This window comes from Haplochromis burtoni, unplaced genomic scaffold, assembly GCF_018398535.1.
Source record: "Haplochromis burtoni strain Fernald_Lab_line unplaced genomic scaffold, NCSU_Asbu1 Contig_91, whole genome shotgun sequence".
Classification (NCBI taxonomy): domain Eukaryota; kingdom Metazoa; phylum Chordata; class Actinopteri; order Cichliformes; family Cichlidae; genus Haplochromis; species Haplochromis burtoni.
The window spans coordinates 1,543,638-1,569,433 of record NW_024582452.1 but is presented as its reverse complement, the minus strand read 5'-3'; the positions used below and the strand labels follow the sequence as shown (position 1 = coordinate 1,569,433).

The 25,796-nt window shown below is 40.3% G+C and overlaps 1 protein-coding gene across 3 annotated transcripts in view; it reads left to right on the top strand.

The window, feature by feature from the left end:
- LOC102311157 (protein kinase C and casein kinase substrate in neurons protein 1) overlaps positions 1–25,796 on the top strand; it is a 36,648-nt gene that overhangs the window by 7,958 nt on the left and 2,894 nt on the right. For 2 of the 3 annotated variants that reach the window (XM_005926228.3, XM_042222690.1), the window contains exons 2-9: positions 15,812–15,941; positions 18,360–18,516; positions 18,648–18,883; positions 20,061–20,216; positions 20,558–20,733; positions 22,942–23,062; positions 23,159–23,265; positions 24,005–24,201. In XM_005926228.3, the coding sequence (XP_005926290.1) occupies positions 15,882–15,941; positions 18,360–18,516; positions 18,648–18,883; positions 20,061–20,216; positions 20,558–20,733; positions 22,942–23,062; positions 23,159–23,265; positions 24,005–24,201 (1,210 nt within the window). In that variant the 5' untranslated portion in view covers positions 15,812–15,881. Of the gene's footprint in view, positions 1–9,337; positions 9,583–15,811; positions 15,942–18,359; positions 18,517–18,647; positions 18,884–20,060; positions 20,217–20,557; positions 20,734–22,941; positions 23,063–23,158; positions 23,266–24,004; positions 24,202–25,796 lie in introns of those variants that run through there. The other variant, XM_005926229.3, reaches the window with a different exon arrangement.

The window sequence follows — 25,796 nt, the reverse complement described above, 5'->3', positions numbered from 1 at the left end:
TCCTGCTGGTGGCAGCTACCACCAGGATTCATATTTTTCTTTCTTCCACATTTAGCAACCACCAGTTTTGCCTTGGCTCATAATCAGACATAAACATGAAGCACTTTGTGAGCCAAACTGGCAATGCTTGTTGTCAATACTTTTGATAAACATTAACAGAAGACAGTGCTATGTGCCAACTTTAAGCAATCATATTTCAAACCACAGCTGCTGTTTGCCATGGTCTGAAATTGTGAAATCTGATCAATTAGTTAGATTAATTACATTTTCGTTTCACTTGACAAATCACATTTTTAAGTAGTCAAACAGGAAATGAGCTGACTCTGATCCAACAAGTCGTGGTCTAAATTTTTGCAACTCAGGTCTGGTTTGTGTATCAGATCTTCAGTCCCCAGCTCTCTGACTGGACACATGGGGAGATTTGTGAGTGTGTATAAATAGGAATGTAAAGTGATTACACAGTGGACAGTGACACATCTCTGGATAAACTAGTGTTGCTTATTTTCTCCTGTCAGTTTCCTGCTGATATGATCATAGGAAAGGTCGTTTCAGTTGCACTGTCTCTGACTACAGATGCATTTTAAAACTTTAAATTAAATTCAAAGTCTTTCGAGAAGCAAATCCTTTTACTCAGTTACCCGTAGTGAAACACATCTGTGCACTTTGGGGGCCAGAAACTGTTGTTTTCACCCTCCATACCTTCTCTAGCTCCTCTGTGAGCCCTTGGTTTTTCTCAAGCTTCTCATGTTCCTTCTTACTGATCTCGCTATCACTTGGTATAGCTATGTTATGTGCATATGTAGCTTGGTGTAGTATGCATCGTCCTGCATATTATTCCAGCCACTGGGTTCTGGGGTCCCATGTATGCCCTGCCTGCTAGTATATTACACCCTGCTGTTATGTGCTGGATTGTCTCAGGGGCATATTTGCACAGTCTGTACTTGGGGTTTTCCCTGGTGTGGTAGCCCCCAGTGTAGCATCCCTGGCTGAATGATGGTCTCTTATACTGATGCTTCACAGAGGTTTTATTGGAAAAGTTTTCATTGAAACGTTCAGTGAAGACACCGTAAGAGCTAGGAGCAAAACAAAACCAACAATATTACTACCATAACATCAAAATATCAAGGAAACAAATTTCTCCTGCTAACATATAGCATACACATCAAATTTACATCACTCAATTCACTATATCACCTCACTAGCTTACAACTACATAACATAAACTCTATTAAAGGACATTTTGATTGCACATAACTTATTCCAACATTAACATTAACAAACCTTGTGCCACTGTCAGCCAGGTACTAATTGGCACAGGAAACGTACATATTTTTCACTTTAAGGCACACTACTTACCATATCCTAAAACAAACGTTACTAACAAGCCCGTTAACGGTTTTGCGCCAGTTTCCTGTTTCAAAATAAAAGCATGGATTTCAAAATAAAACCGAAGTACCTTTCAAACAAACGTGAAAATTTTACCAAATTTAAAGGTCATTTACACCCAGTCTCTGTGGATCTTTTGCTTAGAGTTTGTTCCTGCGCTGGCATGGTTAGTGCCTTTGTGCTGTCTTTCAATCCAGCTGTGTGGGATTTCTCAATATCAGCCACTAATTCTATCTACCTGTAGTACATGCCATGCAGGCATGCCTGTCCTTCCATGATGGTTCCTCTTTTTGCTCCTCTCCCTTCTCAGGTTTCTGCTGTCTGAGGTATTAACTGGGCACATGATCAGTTGTGGCCTTCTCCCTGATGTACATGTAGATCTTTGTTGTTTCATCCTGGGTAACGGTTCTGAAACTCACTAGTCCTCTGCCTCCATCCTTCCACGTAGTCTCAGGGTACTGAACATGAGCTGAAACCTTCCATGCATGGTAAGGAGCTTTCTTGTCTTGATGTAAATTACTTCTATCTCTTTGGCCAGCTTATTATCCCAGCAGGATGTAAAGTCTATGCAGAAAAGCAATGGTGACCGAGCATCTCCTTGGTAAATCCTGCACTTGATATTGACTTGTGCTATTGGTTTGAAGTTGGCCTCCAATGTTGTGGCCAAATGAGTTCTTAATAAAAGCTATTGGGAGCTTGTTGATCCTGTACAGTTCTAGGCATTCCAGGATCTATGTGTGTAGCACTGAGTCATAGGCCTTCTTGCTGTCAATCCAGGCAGTGCAAAGGTTTCAAATTCAAATTCAAATTCAAATTTTATTTGTCACACACACACAACCATACACAGTATGACATGGGGGTGAAATGCTTGTAGCTGTACAATGCCCGACCATTAAATGACAGAAGAAAAGTTTTACAATATTTACAATTTACAGTTTACTACAAAAATTTACAAATTAACTTAGGAATTTACAGTAAAGAATGTGCAAATAGCAGAAGAGATTATAAAGATAAGGATTATAAATTATAGGAATTATAGGATTATAGGAAATGTGTGGTGGTGCGTGTGTGAGAGTCCAGTCTTATAGTGACGTGTTTGGGAGAGTCCAGTCCTACACCTGGTTCAGGCCCCGAATAGCCTGGGGGAAGAAGCTCCTCCTCATTCTCTCTGTTTTGGCCTTAAGGGAGCGGAAGCGCTTCCCAGACCTCAACAGTGAGAAGAGTCCATTGTGGGGATGGGAGAGGTCCATCATAATCTTCCTAGCTTTGGACTTGCACCGCTTGGTGTAGATGGACAGCAGGTCAGGGAGCTCTGATTGAATGATGCGTTTAATGCGGTTAATCTAGTCTTGCAGTCTTGAGTGACTGCCCTATCTACTAGGAGCTGGGGTTTTGCACTTCTGGTGATTCTGTTCTGGTGTTCCTTTCTGGGCCCTGTTCATGTATTGAGCCATGTGCCTGTTCATCTTAGCTGGTATGATGTCTGACAGAAGCTTCCATGTTGTTCTGGGGCACGTTATTAGCCAGTAGTTGGATGGGACCAGTCCCTTCTGGAGATTCTATAGGGATTAGGACTGTCCAACCTTCAGTTAGCCATTCAGAGTGTGTCTCAGCCATTCAAATTGCTTTTTTTTGGTCCAGCTATCAACAGAGGGTCCAGGTTTCCAGCTTAGCCATGATCTTTTCTGTCAGGTTAGCTGCTTTCACATTCAACGCCTTAAATGCATGAGGATATCTCCCACTGATATCCGGGCTCCTCCTTCCTTTAGCATTGTGTTGTACCTCGTCAACACACTATAAACACACACACACACACACACACACACACACACACACACACACACACACACACACACACAGTATTGTTGCTGTTCCTAGTGCTGTACTCTTCTTCTGGACAGAGGTCTCTGATGTTGTTCCTTGGATCTCATGGAGCCGCTCACCCAGTTGTAGGGGTCACTGCATCGAGTGCTCCGATTACCACGGGAACTGCCGTTGCCTTTGTCTTCCACACCATCTCTAGCTCCTCTCTCAGCTTAGAGTATTTTTCAAGGATCCCCATGTTCCTTCTTCTTAATGTTGGTATCATTTGGTATACATCTTCCTCTGTCTTCCTCTGCTTCTGCACCATCACTATGCCCCATTGTTTAGCCATCTACAGTATGCCCATATGTATCTCTTTCTCTCTCTCGCTCTCTCTCTCTCTCTCTCTCTCTCTCTTTCTCTCTCACTATACATATATATAGATAGATATGGTTTATCAAACTTGAAGTATCGAATTTAAAATAATCTGCAGCACACTCACCCTCTCTGTAATAACTGCACCTCCCACTCCCTCTTCTCACAAATGCACATAGACACATACAGACATTGGTTTGAAAGGCAGCCCATCAGTATTCAGAGCAGCATCTGGCAACTAAATGATAAGAAGGCGGAAAGCTGGTAGGTTTAAAGAGCTACATTCCCAGATTGATTATTGCCATGCTTATTTATTCACTGCCTTCCTGGGTTTCTTCTAACTGCCTGGACATTAGCAGAAACTGGACTGGAACCAGAGGCCTTCATCCTCTCTAATGCAACATTCAGGCACTGCTGCATGTCTGCAGTTCATTTCTTCATCACACCCCATGACAACATGTCTGTCTCCCCCTCCTCGACTCTGTTCTGCTTCTCCTGTCCATCTCTCTTCGCCCTCCCCTTGTCGTTTTCCCTCTTATTCACCACTGTCACCAGGAGGCTTGTGGCAAGAGGCTTGATAGTTACATAACCACTGCAGCAGTGCTCCGGACACTGTGATAAATCACAATGCTTGTAGCAAATGTGTGCTTGTATTTGTGTGTATTTCTATATGGGCTGACGAGTGTGAAATGAATCCTTCTGCCAAAAAAGCATTTGAACACTGGAGACCTCTGGGAGACCTTCATTCAGTTGTCCCTTCCGATCTGCAGACGATGATGAATTAGAGAGAAAATAATGAATACTTGACTCCTACAGTGAGGAGATCCTCCAGTGGCTGTGTGCAGTTTGCGGTCATGGTTTGGGTCTGCTTAACCAGGAAGGGTTACTAAAAATAAATAAAGCTTTTCTCCATTCTATGGGAGTAGTCTCTATCAGGACAATGCCCCCCACTAGCACTCACTGAATGGCTTGCGGAGGATAAAAATGAATGAATCGTTGCTAAGGCCTCAGCAATCACTGGACCTCAACTCAATAGAGCATCTATGGTGGTTTTAGGATCAACTAGTTAGACAGTGATGTCGCAACACAGAGGAGAGGACTCGAATGCAGACACCAGGCACAAACCCAAGATCAAAATCCAACCAACTTGGAGAACCTTGAATAACCACTGCATCACCACGACAACTGTGGACATCTGACTGTCAGTGTTTAATCATTGTTTAGTATTTAAGTGCTTGGTTAGTGGTTGATTAATTCACTTTTTGAAACAGATATTTTTCTTTGCTAAAAATATTGTTAATAGCTTTTGTTTCTTTTGTGCTTTGCAAATTAGTCTCACTGAGAGAGGCATTACCTTCCCTCTGTGGTGAAATTGAAACTATGTGTAAAAATTGAACCCGAATCCTGTTTTAAACTGTTTGAAACTGACACACAGTTGGCTGTCATATAACAGGCAGCATTGGTATGTCAGCATCTACCCCTCTCAGTCCCTAACAGCTCCATGTGACCTGTAGATGGCAATAACCTCTGCCCTCCCTGTGGGTGGGGGAAGAGAGAGAAAAATTCCATATAAAATCACTGTAAAATTTTAATAATTCTTTTGCATTAGTCACATTTCACTGCTTAGGAACTACTGTGTGAGCTTCTGTTCCGGTAGCTGAACAATAAAAAATCTGGCTGATTCACACTATTATGCACACAATAGATATTGATTTAAAATCATATAATCCATCCAGAAGTTATGCAGAAACTGTATTCTTGTGCAATAGCACAGAGCACATCAGATAGCTGAGTCATCCCGTGCATGTTTGATGACCCGTGCAGCTGCTCTGCGCAAGCAAAGGCCAGCAGGGACTTAGATTTTACTTCATAGTATGTAGCTTCTGGGATCAGATAAAGAAATCTGAAGCTGGTGATAAGTAACTGCTCTGCGGTTATGAACACAAATTAATTGGAAGAATATTTGATGAGTTTGATGCTGGTGACAGATTGAAAGCAGCATTCTGTTGCTTCAGGGTATAAGAGTCAGGTCTGCCCTCATCACAGTAGGTTAGGATGAAGCAGATTCCTTCCTTCATTACTTTCTGGTAGTTATTTTGTCCCCAATAGACAAGAGATGTTTTGCTTTCTGATTTTATACTTTCTGATGAAACTATGAATGAAACATTGCTGGTGTTTAGCCACAATAAGAACACAATAGGGTCGATATAACCTCAAAATTTTATTGGAGTAATTCAAGGACCTTTGCAATGATGATATTATGAAATACTATGAAATGTTTTATCTTTGACTGCAGCTCACAGGCAGCAGCATTAATTAGTGCAAACAACATGAAGGGCATTTCTGTCCTTCTTTTCCAATTAGCGACTCTCATTGATGGCAGACTACCTCATTCGAAGTGTGAATCTATTGCCTCAAGGTGCCAGCAGCAGCATTATAGTGCAATAGTAATGACCAAGCATTATATGCAGTGGCTCAGTATAAGTCAAATGTAAGTACAAAAGTAACCTAGGTGGTGTTTTTCAGTTGAAATGTGAAGTAGAAAAGAATTGTTTAGTTTCCTTTGTAACTCTTCAGGATCCTGAAAAATATTGTCATCTAATAAAATTAAAACCTGAAAGATATTTTCTACCTGGGATATTCTATCTTGGCTTGAGTGCTTTACCCGGTGGCTTAAAGCACTCCTTTACCACCATGTACTTCATCCACTGTTTCTTCTTTATGTCACATGTAGTGCATTTAGCAAGTGTTCCAGCAATGCTCGGTGGAGTCATTGTTTACATTGGGGTTGTGCATCACTAGAATTCCCTCCTTAATAGCCCAGTTGTGCTTGAAGTAGAGAAACAAGTTTGTTGGTACCAAGTGTAGCAGAAACAGTATTCTTGCATATTTTTTGCCAAATATTGGCTTTTGGTGAAGGTTGTTGAAGTAGCTCCTTTTTAGGTATTAAATAATCATTGGGGGGCATGCGTTGTTGTTGTTGTGCCCGACAGGAAAGGTAAAATGACATTATGATTTGACACTGGCTAAGTTGGCTGGCTAAGACTATGTTTCTTCCAGGCTGAAAAATTGTTGTTCCTAGAAGAGTACTCCTAAAGAGTTTATCTTGCACCATAATAAAGTTGATACTTGTGCTTTATTTTATTTTGAAAAATATGCTGATAGCTGTTAATTCAATTGTAGTTCAAGTCTAGTCAGTTCAATTTTATTGGTTATGAGAATCAGAATCCTTTACTAATTGTGTGGTTAGAGTTGCTACAAGACAATAAGAACAGTAACAGACTGAACTAAATTAAACAATATATAAATATAATAACTTAAATAATATATTTACAAGGCTTACTAAACACTCGATTTGATTGCAGTTTTAGTTAGTTGTGTGAAATGAGAAGAATCAGTGCGATAAAGTTAGATCTCCGACTCATGAATAATGCCCGTTATCCTTGTAAATGACAGAAAGTTAACTCTAAAATTCCACAATGTAAATAAATAAGTAATTGTCTTTCTATAGCACATGTAAAACCAAAGTGCTTTACAATAAAACATAAAGGTGTTCTTAAAAAGTCATGCTAAATACACTTATACTATATACATTAAATAATACAACAACCTGTTCAACCACAGTTCCAGAGATTAGCAGCTTCCAAAAGCTTGACAAAATAGTACATAGTTTCACACGGTACACTAGGTTTACTAATACTAAATTCTGTTACAGTAAAAAAGTCAGTTTAGCAAAAAATAAACACCAGTAATTCCACATCACATCTGACTTTATTCCTGGAAAAATCTGCCACTTTAGCTATCTAGCATTGGCACTGTCAGTGACACATAGCTGAATCTTTTTCAGTGCTCTTTCCATTTATCATATAGCCCCAGGATGGATACATTATATAAGTATAGTGTGCCATTGCCAACATTTTGAGCACTGTGAGTACACAGCCCACGTATTCCAATGTACCTTCTAAGCCATACTTGTCAGTGTCTACATACTTATGCTTAAGATATGCATTTTCAGACAAAGCTCCAGTTTTGCAAAGACATCAGCAATGCAGTAGCACAAGTCTGAGTGATGTTTACGTACATAAGAACAAGAATTTGTACATAAAAAAATGTTTGTGTAGCTCATCTCTGTCATAATTTTCCTCCTTTTCGTCAGAAGGAAAATTCTGTTAATATTTTGCAGTTTCAGCTGCTTTTTTTTCCAGTGGCCATGTTAGCCGTTAGCCAAAACAGTGGAACATGAAGGGTGTTTCATCCCCAAATACTGCTGCACACTCCCCATTTGGATCAACATGTCAGTTTACATTTGACTCTCCTATTCCATGCTTCAGCGAGCGCTGCTAGGGCTCACAGCATTTTATGTTCAGCTGATGAATACGAAATAAGACTCTCCTCACCTTCCATCCTCGCTGGTTTTTCCTCCCTTCCTGTTTGTCTTTCAGTCTATTGCTCTGCCTTGTTTTGCGTGCTGTTTCTTTAAGGTCTCTTCTCTCCATTTCAGTTCAGTGCACCACTGGTCTCCTCGAGTTACCCTCTTGTGTACACTGGCGCTAACACTCAGGGACTTCCTACAACTTGGCTATTGGATGGACAGCTGACAGAGCGTCACCGAACCAGCCTTCTTGCTTTTGTCTAAAGCATCGGTCACATGGCTGGCTTATAACGACAGCCTCGGCTGTTACGACGTGTGTGAAGTCTGCACTAGGCAGCTCTGTCTCCTGGCAACATCCACCAGCCTGCTTATGCTGTGCTGCACCGTGAGATGAATCACATCTTTGTACCGTCAGCTGCCGTTCTGGCTCCGTGGCTCTCTCTCTATTTCGCTCGAGAACAGCCTAGCTGCTTGACCAGCCCCTCACTTTGTCCTGACCGTGCTGCACTTTCTCCCAGCCTTTGTCCCTTCTCATTTCTCCTAACACGTCCCTCCCTATCTCCATCTGGAGCTCCATCTCCTCTTCTCTTCTCCTCATTCTCAGTCCGCGTCACTCTCTCTCTCAGTGAAAGGCCTCCCTTTCTTCTCATGCGTCCTCTTTTACTCAGTCAGTAGAAGGGGATGGCATGCTGAGCTCAATCAAACACAGTCAACAACCATAGTTTAACAAAAACCAACTGCATATGAAAACACAAGCTGCTGCTTTTATTAGTTTCTTCGATTTAAGATATTAGTCGTTTTTATTACTGTAGAGCGCGAAACTGTTACTGAATTCATTTCGGGTAACCAACTTTGCCTTTCTGAAATGCCATTGTCTATATTCAGAGTGGAAAGAGATGGCTTGGTAATGTGCTGGAGTAAAGTTAGTTCATCTCGCTGAAATCTTCTTACTGTAACAAGCTTACATGTTTGCTGTGGTTCCCATTCAGTGCTTTAAAAGGCTTGTCAACAGTGGGCCTTCTGACTGCATTAAGAACATTTGTGACACTTGGATCAGCAGTTTTCTTTAATTCTCTTGGAAGCAGTTTCTGCTCATGAGGTACAGGCTGGTTTCACGTGTGTTATGTTACTGTAAACAGGAGTGCTGAGCCATGGTGTGTCAGCAATGCATTTGTAATGCTGGTAAAAGTTAACTCCTTGGGAAAAAACAAAACAAAACTGACAAATGTGGAGTCTCACAATAGCGCTGTCCTGTTGGTGTACAATATATGTTTCATCAACAATAAATTCCTCTTCACACTTCTCGTCTTTCTGTCTCACTTGTCCTACCCGCCTCTTTGCTCTTCTTGCTCATGAACTCCCTCCCCCTCTAAAGCTATTCAAATGGCACACTGCGGGATTATCCCTCAGCCTCTGAGACACGCTGGTTTGGTCAGACTTATCGTCCTCTCTGGGTTTACTTCGGCCACAGAGGTCAAAGCTGCAGAAATAAAATTTGCAACATATCGTTTATCGTTTTAAGAGCTGATGTAAAGGACATATTTGGACTACAGTTTAAGGAGTTTGCTGTTTTAAGGAGCTGCGCTGTGTTTTCAAATTTGGATATTGGTTTTCTTTTTTCTTTTGCAGTGATGGAGTCAAACATGGTACGTGAATATGCAGAAGGCTGGATTGTAGCACTCAGTTATGTCCTTTTTTTGTCCACAATCAAAACAGGTTTCAAAAACATTAAGATTACAAAACGGATTGCTTTGTCAGCGGGTTTTTTTGTTGTTTTTTTCAGTGTGTGGGTTGTTTGTGATTTTCAATGTGCAAGACACATTCAAATGGATTTGCACAAAACAGCTATTATTGTTGTAATATTTCTTTGTGTGTGTTGCTATGCTTTGGGTGTTAAGTTATTATACAAGCCTTCATTTAGCACCATCTGTACCAAGCTTACCATGATGCTACAGTTTAGTTTTTTTCTGTAACATTCCTCCCAGTTAAATCACAAGGGAATGAGAGGTGTGTTCACAGCCACTCAGGTGGATTAACCTCAATAACTGGAGTATAAGCCCCTCTGTCTCTTGGGACACAGAGCACTCTCACAGTGGACCAAAACTGTGAATTTTCTGTCATGTATTCTCTTTGTGCTGCTGGACCTTCTAAGTTTACGCTGATGACGTTTGAGTTCTTGGGCATAAAATGTTCACCAATATCATTTTATTACTTTCTTTATGTGTTTTGTTTAATAATTAAACTCACTTCAAAGTTCTTGCCTGTCATAAATACTAAAAACAATGCCTCAGACATTTTTGACTACAGCGACGCTCCTGGATGTCTGAAGGAATTTGTGAACATGCTTGTGGAATTACCTCTAATACTTTCTAATCATTAACATTGTGTAATATTGAATTAGTGTTCCATGTTTGGCTATGAGGTGGGACACTGGTATTGTGCCAGAGCTTAACTGGCTTTGATGTCACTAGGTATTGTAGTCACTGATGCCAAAGCTTATTGGGTGACTTGGCTGTGGGACAGGGTGCTGGACCAATGGCCTTTCTTGGCTGCTAGGATTAAGAACTGCTACTTTAGGGCTACTTAAATTTTGAGCTGCATGAGGTTGTCTTGCATCATAAAGTTGACTGTTTACAGTGTATGGATTTAACTTCATTAAACATAAATGCACGTTTGCATGTTGATTTAGAAAGTGAAGTCTGCCCTTTTGCTCTTCTTGTGTTCATATACAGTGCTATGGAAAAGGAATTTCCCCCTCACACGATTCAAATCATCAAAAAATGTTAGTAACAGACAGAGGTAACTTGAGTAAATACAAAATGCAGTTTTTAAATAATAATTCAATTTATCAACTCTGTCCAAACCTAACTTACCCTGTGTGAAAAAGTAACTGGCTGTCTCACCCTTGACAACAAGAATTGCAGTCAAGCATTTGCAATACCTTGAAAGTCTTTCACGTTGGTGTGGAGGAATTTTGACTCACTTTGCAGGATGTTGTAATTCAGCCATGCTGAAACGTTTTTGTGCATGAATGACCTGTTTAGGTCATGCTATAGTATCTCAATCAGGTTTAAAGTCTAGAATTTGACTAGGTCCCTTCAAAACCGTCATGTTGTTATTTCTCTGAGCCATTCAGAGGTGGAATTGTTGGTGTGTTTCGGATCATTGTCCTGCAGCATAACCTGAGTGTGCTTGAGCTTCACGGCATGAAGTGACAGCTGGACATTGTCCTTCTGGATTTTTAGGTAGAAAACAGAATCGTTGATTCCATCAATTACAATCGTCGGTCAGCTCTCGAAGCAGCAAAGCAGCCCCAGACCATCACAATTCCACCACCATGTTTGACTGTTGTTATGGTGCTCTTTTAATGAAATGCTGTGTTGGGCTCTTTTGTGACCTCCTAGATGAGTCGTCAATGTTCTTTTGGAGTAATTTTGGTAGGCTGACCAATCCTAGGAAGATTCAGCTCTGTTTTAAGTTTTCTCTCTTTGTGGATAATGGCTTTCATCCTGGTTCACTTGATTCACAAAGACGTAAAAATGTCTTTATAACTCTTTCCAGACTGATAGATGTCAGTGACTCAGCTGTTTGAGATCTTGGTCTGATGTGCTGCTTTTTGAGACCTTTTAGCCTACTTAACTTTGTCAGACAGGTTCTATTTAAGTAATTTCTTGATTCAACAAGTCTAATAGTAATCAGATCGAGATGTGGAACTAAAAAAGTACACATAGGTCCAGGTAGGTTTGTATACCTTTTTCCCCTTAATCAGTGAAATTGTTCTAATGCATCCAGATTATCTTTGTCTAATATTAAAATTTGTCTGATCTAAAACATAAAAGTGTGAAAAATATGGAAAAAAAACTAACAAACAAGGAAGTGAACAAATGCCTTTTCACAGCACTGTATGCATGCATGCATAGCATGAAGATGGTTCGCTGAAAAGGACTAAAATGATTACATGTCAATTCTAAACTTGGAATTTAGCACATTTTTAAAAAGTTAAAAGTGTCAAGCCTTAGTTGAGCATTAAATGTGCTGATATCTGGAATTTGTTATCTAACAGTGAAGCTACCTCTTACCTAGCTGTTCTCAGTTAGGCCAACCCTCCCATTTACCATAAGCTAATGACAGTTAAGCTAAGGGCATGAGGTAATGGTTCATGTGCGGACATCAGAATATAATCAGTATTCTCACATGTCAACGAAAGTGCTCACAATTTCCAAACATAAAGAAAGAGGATCTTGTCAGAGATTGAGTTCCTTGTTTGTGACAAGGACAGAGGGGTAATTGGAGTCTTTTCGTTGTCATGGACAGCATTCAGTTATGCTGGGTGTGGCTGGCATCTATTGTAAAATACTAAAAGTCCTTGTATTTGTTGGGCAAGTGGTGAGCGTGGCTGACATATTTTCTCTGTGTCACATGGACTGACAGAAATGGAAGCTGTCCTCAGTTTTGAGAAGTGGGTTACTGTGGGTGTTCCCCTGCTGATCACACTTTTCACAGAAAGTACTGCAAGCTGTACAATATCACATAACATACTGCATATATGGGAAAATCGCTGGTGGAACTTTACACTCCTGTCTCATATTCCTCTACGGCACAGGTGTCGAACTCCAGGCCTCGAGGGCCGGTGTCCTGCAGGTTTTAGATGTGTCTTTGATCTAACGCAGCTGATTTAAATGGCTAAATTACCTCTTCAACATGACTTAAAGTTCTCCAGAAGCCTAACTAATCATTTGATTCAGGTGTGTTAAAACAGGGTGAGATCTAAAACCTGCAGGACACCGGCCCTCGAGGCCTGGAGTTCGACACCCCTGCTCTAAGGCATCTGTTTTCCCAACCAGTTTAAGTCATTAGCTGTAATAAAGCTGATTCATACTCAAAATGACAATCATGCTAATGTAATATTTTTCTTTCTTCAATATCTTTATTATGAGGGTGGTAAGTCAAGTCTTTGCATTTTTTACCATTCGTCTTCTACGTTTTGGCAAACACACTTTGCATGTCAATGCATTAAAAGCTTTGTGTGTCTTATTTCACATAGTTTATCCCCTATTTTAAGGAATACAAGCAGCACTGACTGAACAAACTTATTGGTGGTAGTGCTTAGGCAGTACTTTTTTTTTTCTTGGCCTTGGATGGGAAAACATGAAGTATAATGTCATGTCTATCTTGAACCACTGCACAGGTTTAACAACATTCAGTAGTTCTGTAAGTATTTAAATCCATAAAACAACAACAAAAAAAAGCTGTGTGTATATATATGTGCAGTTGTGAAATGTGTCACTCACTCAGAAAGAAGACATTGCACCTTTTCCCCCCCTGGAACTGTTCGCTGCATCTGAAAGGCTCAAGTTGTCTTCAATCCAGTCTGTGACAGTGAAATTGCTAACTCCTAGAATAGCTCACTTGTTTTGCAACCAGCAGAGAGTGCACTCTTGATAATAGTCAATGAATGAAAGCCTTGACTGCAGAAGAGCCTCAAAGACTGGCGTAAGCCTGGTGATAGTAACCAAGGGCTTTGATGAATACAGCTTGGCTAAATCAGTTATCTGTCGTCTGTAGAAACACTGACTGAACTGGCAGCAGACTCAGTCACGCAGGGTGCAAATGTGTTGTTGAACTCCCTGATAATGTGTTCATGTCGAGACTTTCTGTGAAAAAAAAAGTTACTACTGACAATCCTTTCCTTGTATGACTTGATCTTGTGGTTTGAAGCCTCTCACAGCGAAAATTACGTTGTTTATGTTGTTAATATAGAAAGTGAGGTCAGGCCAGTTCAAGTCGAGCCAAATACAGAAAGCTGTTTTTTATGAGTCATTCCAAGGATGAAGGTTGTTGCAGGAATTAATTTGTTCTTGACAGCAGATGGAGGTTGAAGGATGAAGCATGAAGGGCTAGGCTACTGTTTGAACATAATACTCCTTGTGATGCAGCCAGCTGCAGAGCGCTGAGTCAGTTTATTCTCTGAAATGGCCACAACTCATCCTTCATCTGCTCTGACCTATAGTTAGCATACCTAACCATCCAACCCGATATCACAATAAAGCGTGTATCACATGTACCACCATGCCCTATTCATGCTTTGCCTCTCTCAGGTTGGACTGTGCAGACTAAGAATCAATTAATCACACCCTTCCTTAATAATAATTTACAAAACTCTTTATCATTTTAATTAAAAGTGTTAGTAGTGTTAAAAGTTGTGTTTTGCTCTGTTGGGCCACATACAGAATTAGATAATAATTAAATCCACTGTAATTATAAAGACCCAAGAAACCGTGGCAGGGGAGGCTATAAATTTCATTGTCATACCGGCTGTTGCAGCGCTATGAAGAGCTCTCTGTCAAAGGAAAGACATTAGTCATGAGGACAAAATAGATTAGGTTTCAAACAGAGTTCAATACCAATATAATGGCCAGCAGTTTCTTCTGCTTGCACCTCTGTGGTAGGGTATTGAGTGAATGTCAAACAAATAAATATCAATCACCTTAAATACTTGAGGAACTGTGTTATGTACACCTTACTATGCAATCAGCAATCAAACAACTTAATTAAAGAACGCATTCAGATGTATAAATAGGAGTGTTGATCTTGTTTCCATTCTATTTTAGGGCGTTAATTACATGATTCTTATCTCTCAGATCTGCTTTTACCATACGAACCCTCGCGGACCCTGAGGTCCTCTGGTACTGGCCTTTTGATTGTACCTAAAGTCAGGACACATACTCACGGAGAGGCAGCTTTTCAGTGGTATGGTCCTCGTCTGTGGAACAGCCTGCCGGAGGAGCTCAGGGCCGCAGAGAACGTACATGTTTTTAAGAACAGGCTCAAGACCCACCTTTTTAATTTAGCTTTTACTTAGCGTTTATTTATTTTATGCTTATTTATTCTATCCTGTTATTCTATTATTAATTTAGGATTTACCTAATATTTGCTTGATTTTATTCTTATTCATTTTTTAATCTTCTTATTCTATTTATATTTATATTGTATCCTGTTCTTATTTATTTTATCATTTTACCCTATATATATCGTATTGCATCATATCTCCAGTGTTTCCTCGGAGGGCGCTCTCTGCACCGGGGCTGTGATTGACCGTGGCTGCTGGGTCTCTGGGGTCCTCTCAGCCTGGCTGGGGGGCTCCTTTGCCTCCCTCCTGCTGTGTGCCCAGCCTGGAGGCTGCGGTCTGTGACCGGCTCCCGGTGCAGACGGCTCCCTGTTATAGTGTTTCCTCACTTGGCTCATGCGAGTCCAGCCCAATTTTTACTCTTTAAGTGTGCGCGTGTGTGTATGTGTGTGTGGGTGGGGGTGGGGGGATATATGTGTATTGAGAGTGTGGGGAGTGAGTTGGAGGGTGGGGTGGGCTGCTTTTAACTATGTAAAGCACTTTGTGCTACATTTTCTTTGTATGAAAAGTGCTTTATAAATAAAGATTGATTGATTGATTGATTGATACTATATGTACACACAAGGTGCATTTCCAGGCAGCTAAACTGTGTAACTATGTGTAGTGTGTATGTGTGACAGCTAATTCTCAGATTTAATGTGTCAAAGGAATGGGGGTTTTCACTGTGGAAGAATCGAGCTGTGTGACGCTCCACTCACTGTGATGTCTTTTCTAGGACACACCAATCTAAGAACCCCCTTCTCATTCCTCAGGGCACAGTGCATGGCGGAGAAGACTATTTTTACCTCATTATTATAAACGTCTCAGATAGAAACCCTACCTTGAAAGATTCTTTTGAGTTACCAGGAAAATAAATTGTCATAGTTTTGTTACACTAAGTCCAGCTCGGCCGTGTTTTTAACTAAAGTTTTTGCTTTCTTGTGGTGTCGCTGTCTCTCATTATTGTTGTTCTCTTTTGCCTTCTTCAGTGCATGAGGAACCCAGCTCTTCTGCAGAGGACAGGTTTAGTCATTAGAGTGCTTCGCTTCATCCAGGAAAATGTCTGGCTCCTACGATGAATGTGCAGGTGGTGACGACACCATGGACAGCTTCTGGGAGGTAAAGCCACCGTCATATCTGTTCTCATGGATTTTCAAATTGTACCAAAACCTCTCACCCTCCATTTCTATTGATTTGGCTTCTGAAATCAAGCAATGCTATCAGTGAAATCATGAAACTGTTCTTAGAAGTAAATGCGTCACATCTTAATGAGGCTGTTTGATAGCCGTCCCCATTGAGTTTCTAGCCAGAGGGCCACTTGTGCTGTCCATTTTAAAGAAGGGTTTGATGCTTTTTGCTTTAGTGCCAAAAGTTAAATTAGACTCTCTTATATCTACCCATTATATACGCTTCATCATCTTCGTATAGTGGAAAAATACTGATGACTTCAGTATGGACTTCAAACCCTGCAAAAGAGGGGTCATTTTGAGCAGTAGTTTGATGACTGCTTCAAAACGCCTTCGTCTAATATGATGGAAGTACAGCAGTCAGAGCACTCAAAATAAATAAGCAAATTTATTACACACAAATTATGAAGTATGAGGAAAAGTAAGGCAGGTTTGTTTATGAACCTTTCACCAGCAAGGGAATTCAAACTGGCATGCTTAAGGCAAAACGTAATGCATTAAGACAAGCTGTAAACCAGAGAGCAAAGTAATATAGGAGGCTAATTTGCATTTTAGCACGGTGTGTTTCTTTTGCTCCAAAGTGCATCATAAAAGTTTCCTCTTTATGAACAGAAAAACATTTTTAAATAGCATTATCATAAAATCAAATTTTAATACTGAGGATAAAGTCAGTAGATAAATGTTAAGGACATTAGCATATTTCCTTGTGGCCAGTTTCATAATAACTTTTTCTTTGCTGAAAATCTAAGAGTTTAATATAAATCTGGTAGAGACACTTCCTCAGCATTTTTTGTTTTATTATTTCTCTATAATAGTGAATGCACTGTTAATCAAATTTGCTTTAGATCATACAAACTGTGTTAAGGGTTACAGTTAGCCAAGTAGTAATTTTGTCCCCTGGTGGAAACACAACTGTGTGTGTGTGTGTGTGTGTGTGTGTGTGTGTGTGTGTGTGTGTGTGTGTGTCTGTGTGTGTGTGTGTGTGTGTTTGCACTTTAACCCCCCCAACTTAGTGATAATGAATTCCCTCAGTACAGAGTCTTCTTTGTGTTGTGGCTCTTAGCCACAGAGACTCAGACAAAGAGCCTCAGTCATCAGCCTCTCTGAGGCAGCCTTTCACCACATGCACCTGCCTATATCGCCTCAATACTAGCAGCACAGCTAGAGTCAGTTTATGGTTTATCAATGCTATAAAAAATGCTGTATCCTCATGTTTTGTCATCAGGAAGGCTTGTGTTTTATCCACACAGAATGGTTTTGCGGCTCAAACAGAGGGGCTCAGGTGTGTTTTCATGTGTACAACCAGTACACCAACGTGTTGTTGTTGGTGTGACTTGGCAAACTGTCACATAGGACAAAACTCATACCGTTAAACACCTGTCTCATGGCCTCCCTGCAGCTACCATCTCAAACAGTAACCAAACATGCGTGCTCACGTCAGGACCAATCAGAGTGCAGCTTTACAGCCAGCGAGCACATCAGAGACGCACTCCATGATCTGTGTTTGTATTATGCTGTATATGACTATGTGTTTATACCTATTCCACACACAGTCTGTCATATTTCTGTCTTTACTTTGTCATCTATCCCTGAGTATCTGACTGCGTTACGCCTCTCAAGAGGATTAAAGCAGCTACCCACACACATACACTCACTAAAACACATTCATCCACACACACAAACTCAAGCCCGTGTCATTGCATAACTACACATGCACAGGCACTGGTAAACCCCTCTCCCTTCATCATGCACCATGAGCACACCCCCCTGCAGGCACAAAAGAGGCGGAGCCGCTCAGCCTGGCACTGCTTTTTTAAGGTAGTCCAAGTTAAGGGGGTGAGATGTAAAAGAAAATGCAATAAAATAAACATCGAGGTAGCATAACAGCTTTGATATTTTTAATTAAATAATGAAGTTGGCCGGAGCTTTCTGCTTGGATGGAGTAGCATATTGTATAATGCAATACATGAAACATACACTCAATTGTCAGTTTATTAGTGAAACTGTGTATTAAAGCATGTTTTCTTTTGAAGACTTTTTATCAACTCTCCAGATTAAAGGGCATCCCTAAATGCTGTTTGGATTTGCTGTAGTTTCTGTAATGCTGCTGACACATTTTGATGTATGTTGTGTTGAATGTGTAAACAGTACATAAAAGATGGACTCAGTCATACTGCAGTCTCTCAAACTCTTTGTATTTTTCAGTAAATTTACAAGAGAGATATCAAACTGTCTTCACTTCAGTTATTCTCAGGGGGAAAAATGTCCGAGCTCTGTATATTTCTATGGTTGTTATATATGTATTGCATATTGGTTACAAGTCCTTTCATTTGTTGCTCTCTGTCCTCAGGTGGGGAACTACAAACGTGCTGTCAAGAGATTCGATGACGGCCATCGGCTCTGCAATGACCTTATGGGTTGCTTGCAGGAACGTGCCAAGATAGAGAAAGCCTATGGTGATCAGCTAACTGCCTGGTCCAAGAGATGGAGACAGCTCATTGAGAAAGGTCAGCTTTTGTTAAAGTGTCAACAAGATAAGAAGGTGCAAATGTACCGCGATCAATGTGTTTTTCACTATTCCACTGAGTAATATTACCCTGAAATTTTACTTGGAATCACAAAAAAATCCAACTCGCAGGTCCACAGTATGGCTCTGTGGAAAGGGCATGGCTGGCTGTGATGACAGAGGCGGAGAGAGTGAGTGAGCTGCACCAAGAGGTGAAGAACAACCTCGTTAACGAAGATGTTGAAAAAGTGAAGAACTGGCAGAAAGAAGCGTATCATAAGCAAATGATTGGAGGCTTCAAAGAGGCCAAGGAGGCAGAGGAAGGGTTCAAGAAGGCTCAGAAACCATGGGCCAAAAAGCTCAAGGAGGTGAGGAAGATGAGGGCAAATTATTTTTCTGTAAGGTTACAGGACCGTCTGCCCATCCATCACACTTTTATTAAACTTTAAATGGTAATCATAATGGGGATAGCAATACGGAAGCAAGACATTGCTAGCCATTGAAGCAGGATTTTATGACCATTTGCTATTGACTAAGTTATTATTTAACCCCTTTTCTATAAAATGGAACAGGATTACAGAAAGTAATAAATATATTCACAAAATATACATGACGATGATAAAAGATGAGTGAAAGAGATCACTTTAATCTAAAATAGCCTTAGCTATTAGTTTCAGCAGCTGACGTTGGAACATTATTATTCTAGTAGTTTGAATAAAGTTTTTTTTTAAATCAGTGAAAAGGCTCAAATAGCAGATAGAGCAAGTTAATAAATGCTGAACGCAGTAGAGCATTAGCGAGTTAAGGGCCAGATATTACCCTCAGAAATAGGTGGAGGCTAAAATGATCAAAGAGAGTGAATGCTGGACTTTTATCCACTGGTTAGCCAGACGCTGGTCGAAAGGTGTTAATGTGTTGTTGTGGTCACAGTAACCAAACGATATCTGTGAAGACCATGTCCTAGAGTTGCTTTATTAAATGGTGGCACACGACATATATATGGTAGTTATATTAGCACATTTCTTTCTTTAAATCTTCAACTACTGTGCATGACTTTCATTCCCATGCAGCATTTCAAGTAACCTCCTGGAACTGAGGGAAAAAACGTATCTTTTGGTTTAACCTTTCTATGATTTGTGTGTCCACTACAGAGGACATAAATGAATAGGCTGGGTCTCAGGAGGATAAACATTATGTGAGTTAATTAACTATGCGTCACTGGATGAAGTCTTGATTTCCTGCTTAGGGAGAAACTTTGTATACTGATATCAGTTCCTGGCACAAGTACCAGACCAACAACCTAAGGCGAGCTCCTAATCAATGAAGAAGAGCAAATAGTGGTCGTCCATTCATGCTGGAGAAAATTGCACATATCATTCACTACTGATTTGAAGTGTCCTAAATAGAAGAATTAACCAAATACATTAAATTAGTTACCTATTTTATTTTATACTGTATAGTTGCTATTCTTGTGTTCCTTTAATCAAACCATCAGATCATGTTCTGTATCTGTGATACTAGCAATGTCCGTGTTTGAATCTACAGATGGAGGCAGCTAAGAAAACATACCACATGGCCTGCAAGGAGGAGAAGCTGGCTGCAGCCCGAGAGGCCAATGGCAAGACTGAAGCTTCTGTCACACCAGACCAGCAGAAGAAACTCCACGAGAAAGTGGACAAATGCAAACAGGATACGCAGAAGGTAATAACCTTAAAGTGGGCCTGTTGTGCTTTTCCTGATTTTTCTGACCAAAGGTTTCCAGTAATTAGGTCAACGAGTGTGCAAGTAATCCCTATGAGCCAGGCTTCAAACTGCTGTTTTAGACAGTTCGCTTCTATTCTTGGATCTGTCTGATGTCAAAAAGAGGGGAGTTCTGGCTCTGTGAGCAGCCCCATGCTACTGCTGTTCAAATGTTCTCTTTGCAAGGGGCAGTCTATCAGAAGGAAGTTACAGACAGGGCTGCTCCAAGGCCCAATATGAGATTATTCTCCACTGTTTATTGTCCGTAGATGACTCACCGTGTTTTCTTGTTTCTGTTCCAGGCTAAAGAAAAGTATGAGAAGTCTCTGGAGGAGCTAAGCAAGTGCACTCCTCAGTACATGGAGTGCATGGAGCAGGTGTTTGACCAATGCCAGCAGCATGAAGTCAAAAGGCTGACCTTCCTTAAGGAAGCCTTGCTGGATATCAAACGCCATCTTAACCTCACTGAGAACCCAAGGTTAGTCAGAATGAAGGTTGGGTTGCACATTAAGCACCTGTGCAGTTTGGCAGGAAATGTATACCATTGTATAGACTATCATTCTGTGTGGGCACATGTGAAGTAGGCAATGGATGCTTAGAATATAGTTACTTAATTGTACTTTTAATCAAAAGTAGTCACACTGAATACAAATTAAAATTCGATTAGTCTGATTCGTCTTGTGTCACATTTGACACAGTTCACTGCAGTCTGATTAATTTCAACAGACACCCAAACCAGGCATGTGTTTCTCATTAGTTTTGAGACTCTCGGTGCTAATTAACCGATGATTCAGTCAGTGGCATTTCTGACAAACTGAATTTAGTCCAGAGTGAATGCTTGTCATATTCTAGATATTCTTTTTTGTTATTCTGCATTTAGCAAACAAAGCCACGAGCCACGGAAAAGTGATTTTCAGGTTTAATCGTTCACCTTTGATTTGATTTATTCTAACATTTTCACTCCTTTCCCAGCTGTAAAGCCGACTCCAGCTGTCGTTGTCGAGACAGAGTACGCCCTACAGTCTATCACTGAGCAGTGTCTATTTAATTAAAATAAACCCAACTATTTCAGTGCTATAATGCTAAAAACAAAATCCCTCTCCAACTAAAGCAAGCAATTAGGAACTTTTTTACTTAAAAAAAAATATTGCCATGTAATAGATATTATGACCATTACTTTGCAATGAAGTCATTCATTCAATTCCACTTGTTCTTATGAAAAAATGCCACACTGCACTGTTTTTACTTGCAATTTCCAGTAAGAACAACACAAAAAGTGTTATCAGTCTTGACAGTTAACAATAAGAAGAGGAGAAAGGAGCCAGGAAATGCTTGTGGATGAAGACAGCTTCCAAGAGACTTGTGGTTGTGTTCTCAGTGCTTCTCTCTAAATGCGTTTAATCGACTAGAAGAGGTCAAAAGTGACAACTCAAATTCAATATGAGCCCATGAGTTTCTCCAAACACTTTCAAATAGCAAGTTAAAGTCACTTTAAGAACAATGGGAAGCATTAGTTTCTCTGCAGGTGTGCTGTAAACCCTTTGCTCTGATTACAAGCCAGCAGTCGACCCTGATGGTGACAGAAGTGACAATTTGCCACTTCAGTCAACTCAGCAATCTGTAAACATTCAGTCTTCTCCATCTAACTGCTCAGATGGATACAGTCATGTTGGATGCAGCTGTACAGTGGCCAGCAGATACTTACACGTGTGAAGATGAAATGAACTGGAATTAAGAAGAGGAGTCAATCCTAATTACTGAAATCAGAAAGCAAGTTAGAAATAAAACATAAGCTTACCTCAGATAGCTGATGAGGATAGCACAGAGGAAGAGTGGCTGTGCATGCACTCTCTGATCACCTTTACTATTCTGGGTGATATTTTGAGTCATGTTTGGTACATTGTCCTCTTTGTGTTAGGTTATGTTAGGGTCCAAGACCGGTCATGTCATAAGATAAGATAATATAGCCTTTATTAGTGAATTCTGACATAAACACAACGGTAGCCTACAAGTGAAAAGATTTATTTTAAAATTAAGACATCTACAATTTTTTTAACAGTAGGTTTAAATTGCTGATGTTAATAACCTATCATAACCTATAGGGTGTCATTTTAGCTGAGTGGGAAAGCAGGTGACCACGTGCCACATGGCTGGAGTGCAGTAGCCCTGGTTCGAGGCCTTTTCCTGCATGCCTTCTCCCTCTCTCTCCCCCTGCTTCCCTGTGTTTCTTCACTACTTTACTATGCATTAAAGACAAAAATGCCCAAAAAGATAGTAATAATATTATAAACTATGCATGTCTTCACAGTAGTTTTGTTATCCACAGGTGTTAAAATAGGACCCCAGACATACTGGTTTAGCCTGTAATTAGAGGAAGAAAACTGCAGGATCATTGTTCTCTTTTTAATCCATTACACATTGCCATGGTTTGGGTAAACAGTGGCAACATAAATACCAACATCGTGGTACAAAACAGGGCCATTCAGAGTAAATATGTCCACTGTTGAGAACCCCAGCTTTACCAGAAAATTCAGGGAGACACTTTAGTCCTGTCGTCACCCAACACTAGATCTCTTTCAACCTAGAATTTGAACTACACTGGTGATTCTGTTGCCAAATTGGCAGCACCCACAGGTCCCTTCTGGCACTTTTATTGTCACTATTTGTTTCATTTTCCTCTCTTCAGCTATGCCACAATATACAGAGAACTGGAGCGCACGATCTTGGCTGCAAACACGCAGGAGGATCTCAAGTGGTTCAGCAACAACCACGGCCCAGGAATGCACATGAACTGGCCCATATTTGAGGTGCAATGCCAAGCCATCACCAAAAAAACGTGTACGACACTTCTCCCCTTTATTTTCTACATTACTTTATGTGCTTCTCTTCTCTCTCCTCACCAGGAGTACAACCCAGACCAGGCTTCAGCTCCTCCAAAGAAAAAGAAACCAGACGGAGCCCCACCCACTCCTAGCACTGACCATGTGGCTCCACCTGGTGACCGTAGCAGGTTAGTTCAAGAGTTCTGCTAGTGTATTTTACGGTCACATATTTTTGAGTCAAATCTAGCAATAAAATTACAAGATGACTAATAATTATTTTTATTCAGTTTAATTTTATTTTAAATGTTTATGTTTTGTGAACAAATCTCATTGGGGAAGCTAAAACCAGCCTGTTTCAAGATTTTTACATTTTTAGACTTCATAATCTTCCACTTTAACACATATTAATTTTAATCTCACATGTTGATAAAGTATATGCTTCAGTTTTCAGCCTAAAGTACCACAAAGATGTTTTGTGTACCTGTGGTTTAAGAGTCTGTCACTTTAAATCGTCCCACCTGAGCCTTTCAGGAAGAAGACTGTGTTTAAACTGTTTATACTGAAGTCCAAATTTAATTATACACAATATATTGTCACAGCATTACTACAAAGTAAAGCCAGCAAAACTCTTTCATAGCGCATGCCATCATGGAACTACAAGTGTCAGGTGTCATGTTTTAGCTTCTCTAGACTCCCCTGATGCATGTTCCCAGTGTTTTCTGTGAATGCAGAATAACTCTTTTCATAACACCTTTCCTTAACACCAGAATAGTTTTTAGACAGTCACGAAGGTCTGTGGCAAGCAGCTCATTTCTGACACTGGCTAGCAGGATTAGTTTGTTAATGGTTTTGACCTGTTCAAAACCTTTAAATTTCAGTCTTTTGTTTTGGATCCTAATGTCAGCCTCCCTTTTCTCTCTCTTCCAGTGTGAGCAGCTATGAGAAGAACCAAGCTTATTCGACTGAGTGGTCTGATGATGAGCAGCCCGCTGCATACTCAGGCAATGAGAACGGTGGGAACGGCAATTCATTTGAAGATGATTCCAGCACTGGGAGAGGGGTACGCGTGCGTGCTCTCTATGACTACGAAGGCCAGGAGCAGGATGAGCTCTCCTTTAAAGCAGGTACATGTGCATGACCGGGTGACATAGTTTGGGGATTTTGTCAATAATCATGCCATTCAGCTCAAGCGTACCAATAACTACAACAAAAATGCAGTTAAATTTTTATTTTATGTTATTGAGGCTGTAGATTTCAGATAAGATGACAAGCTGTAGCTTGATGCAGGTGTTCAAAAGCAGCTTGACCTAATATGTATTTTCAAGTTCCTTCCTCTGTAGAAAATAGCAATGATGAGTCAATAATAGCCACATGGACAACAAATTACAGGGACTTGCTAACACTTAACAGAAGCTCCAAAGCTAGTCCAAAACAGTGCTCTAGAGCCATCACAGTGACATGACTAACAATTTAAAGGCAAACCATAAACAGAAGAATAGCTACTGAAGAAGCAACAGCTGTGTATCTTTGTCTTGTTCCTCCCTCTGCATCCATATTTTAACCACACTGTGAGTGAAGGTCTTTGTTCATCAAGTTGTCGCCTGATAAAGACATGAAACAAACAAAGCGACACCCCACCCCCTGCCCAAACTCTTCAGGCACAGAAACTTTCTTTGTGTTGTTCACCTGCAAGCTGTTGTATGTATTCTGTTTAAAAACCATTGAAAGCACCTCCTGTCGCTTCCTTAGAGGCAAACAAAATGAATCACACTTCTTCTTTGCTAGTATTTGTTTACCTGACATCAGTGAAATTCCTTACCCTTTAATGGTATGTTACTGCTTTTCTTTGCACTTTACTGCCAGAAAGAAAAACTTCCCTGGATAATTTTAAGATGTTTGACATTTGTTTGGGGATCAAACTGGATTGTGAGGCCCAAAGAGTGTTCACAGAAGTTGAGCACTCTTTGGGCCTGAAAAAGGTTTCAGAGATGAGTGGTTGATGTCATGTTGTTCACAGAAGTTGAACAACATGACATCAACCACTCATCTTTGAAACCTTTTTCTGACTCCAGTCAGGCCCACTGGTTGGTTTTGGAAAATGTAGGCATAAATATCGGAATCTTAACTCCTTTTTTATTACTTTAACAGCTTTTCCTACTGATAAAGACCGTCCCTATGGTTACTCATACTACACCGATGAAATTAAGTAACAGACAAACAAATCACCATAGGGAACTACTATAGTAATTTATGCCTTGATTTAGTTTTAGTTTAGTTTAGTTTGCTTGTTTTTACAGTGACTGAATAAACAAAACATTTCTCTTTTATTGTGACAGGACAGGGTGGGCAATCAGAATGTTTCCCTTTATTTTACACATTTATTTCTTACAAGTTAAGTCTAAAGAGACAGTTTTCTTGTATTTACAAGAGCAACATGTCTTTAATATGTAGAAAACCTGAGACACATTGCATTTCCTTTTCTTATATTAAGAGATCTCAGTGATTAAATGTGTTGTTAAACTTTGTTACACTGAGAGAAAGGGAAGCTTCACTGATCCAGCCGACTTAAAATCAGGGTGAGCAGCATGTGGCCCACAATGTCAAATGAGTTTGACATCCTTGATCTAAAGGAGTACTTTATTCTCTGAGGATATACAAATAAAATGATACTATAAATGCTGTAAATTCTGTGTAAGTTATTCTTGTACAAGAAAGTGAA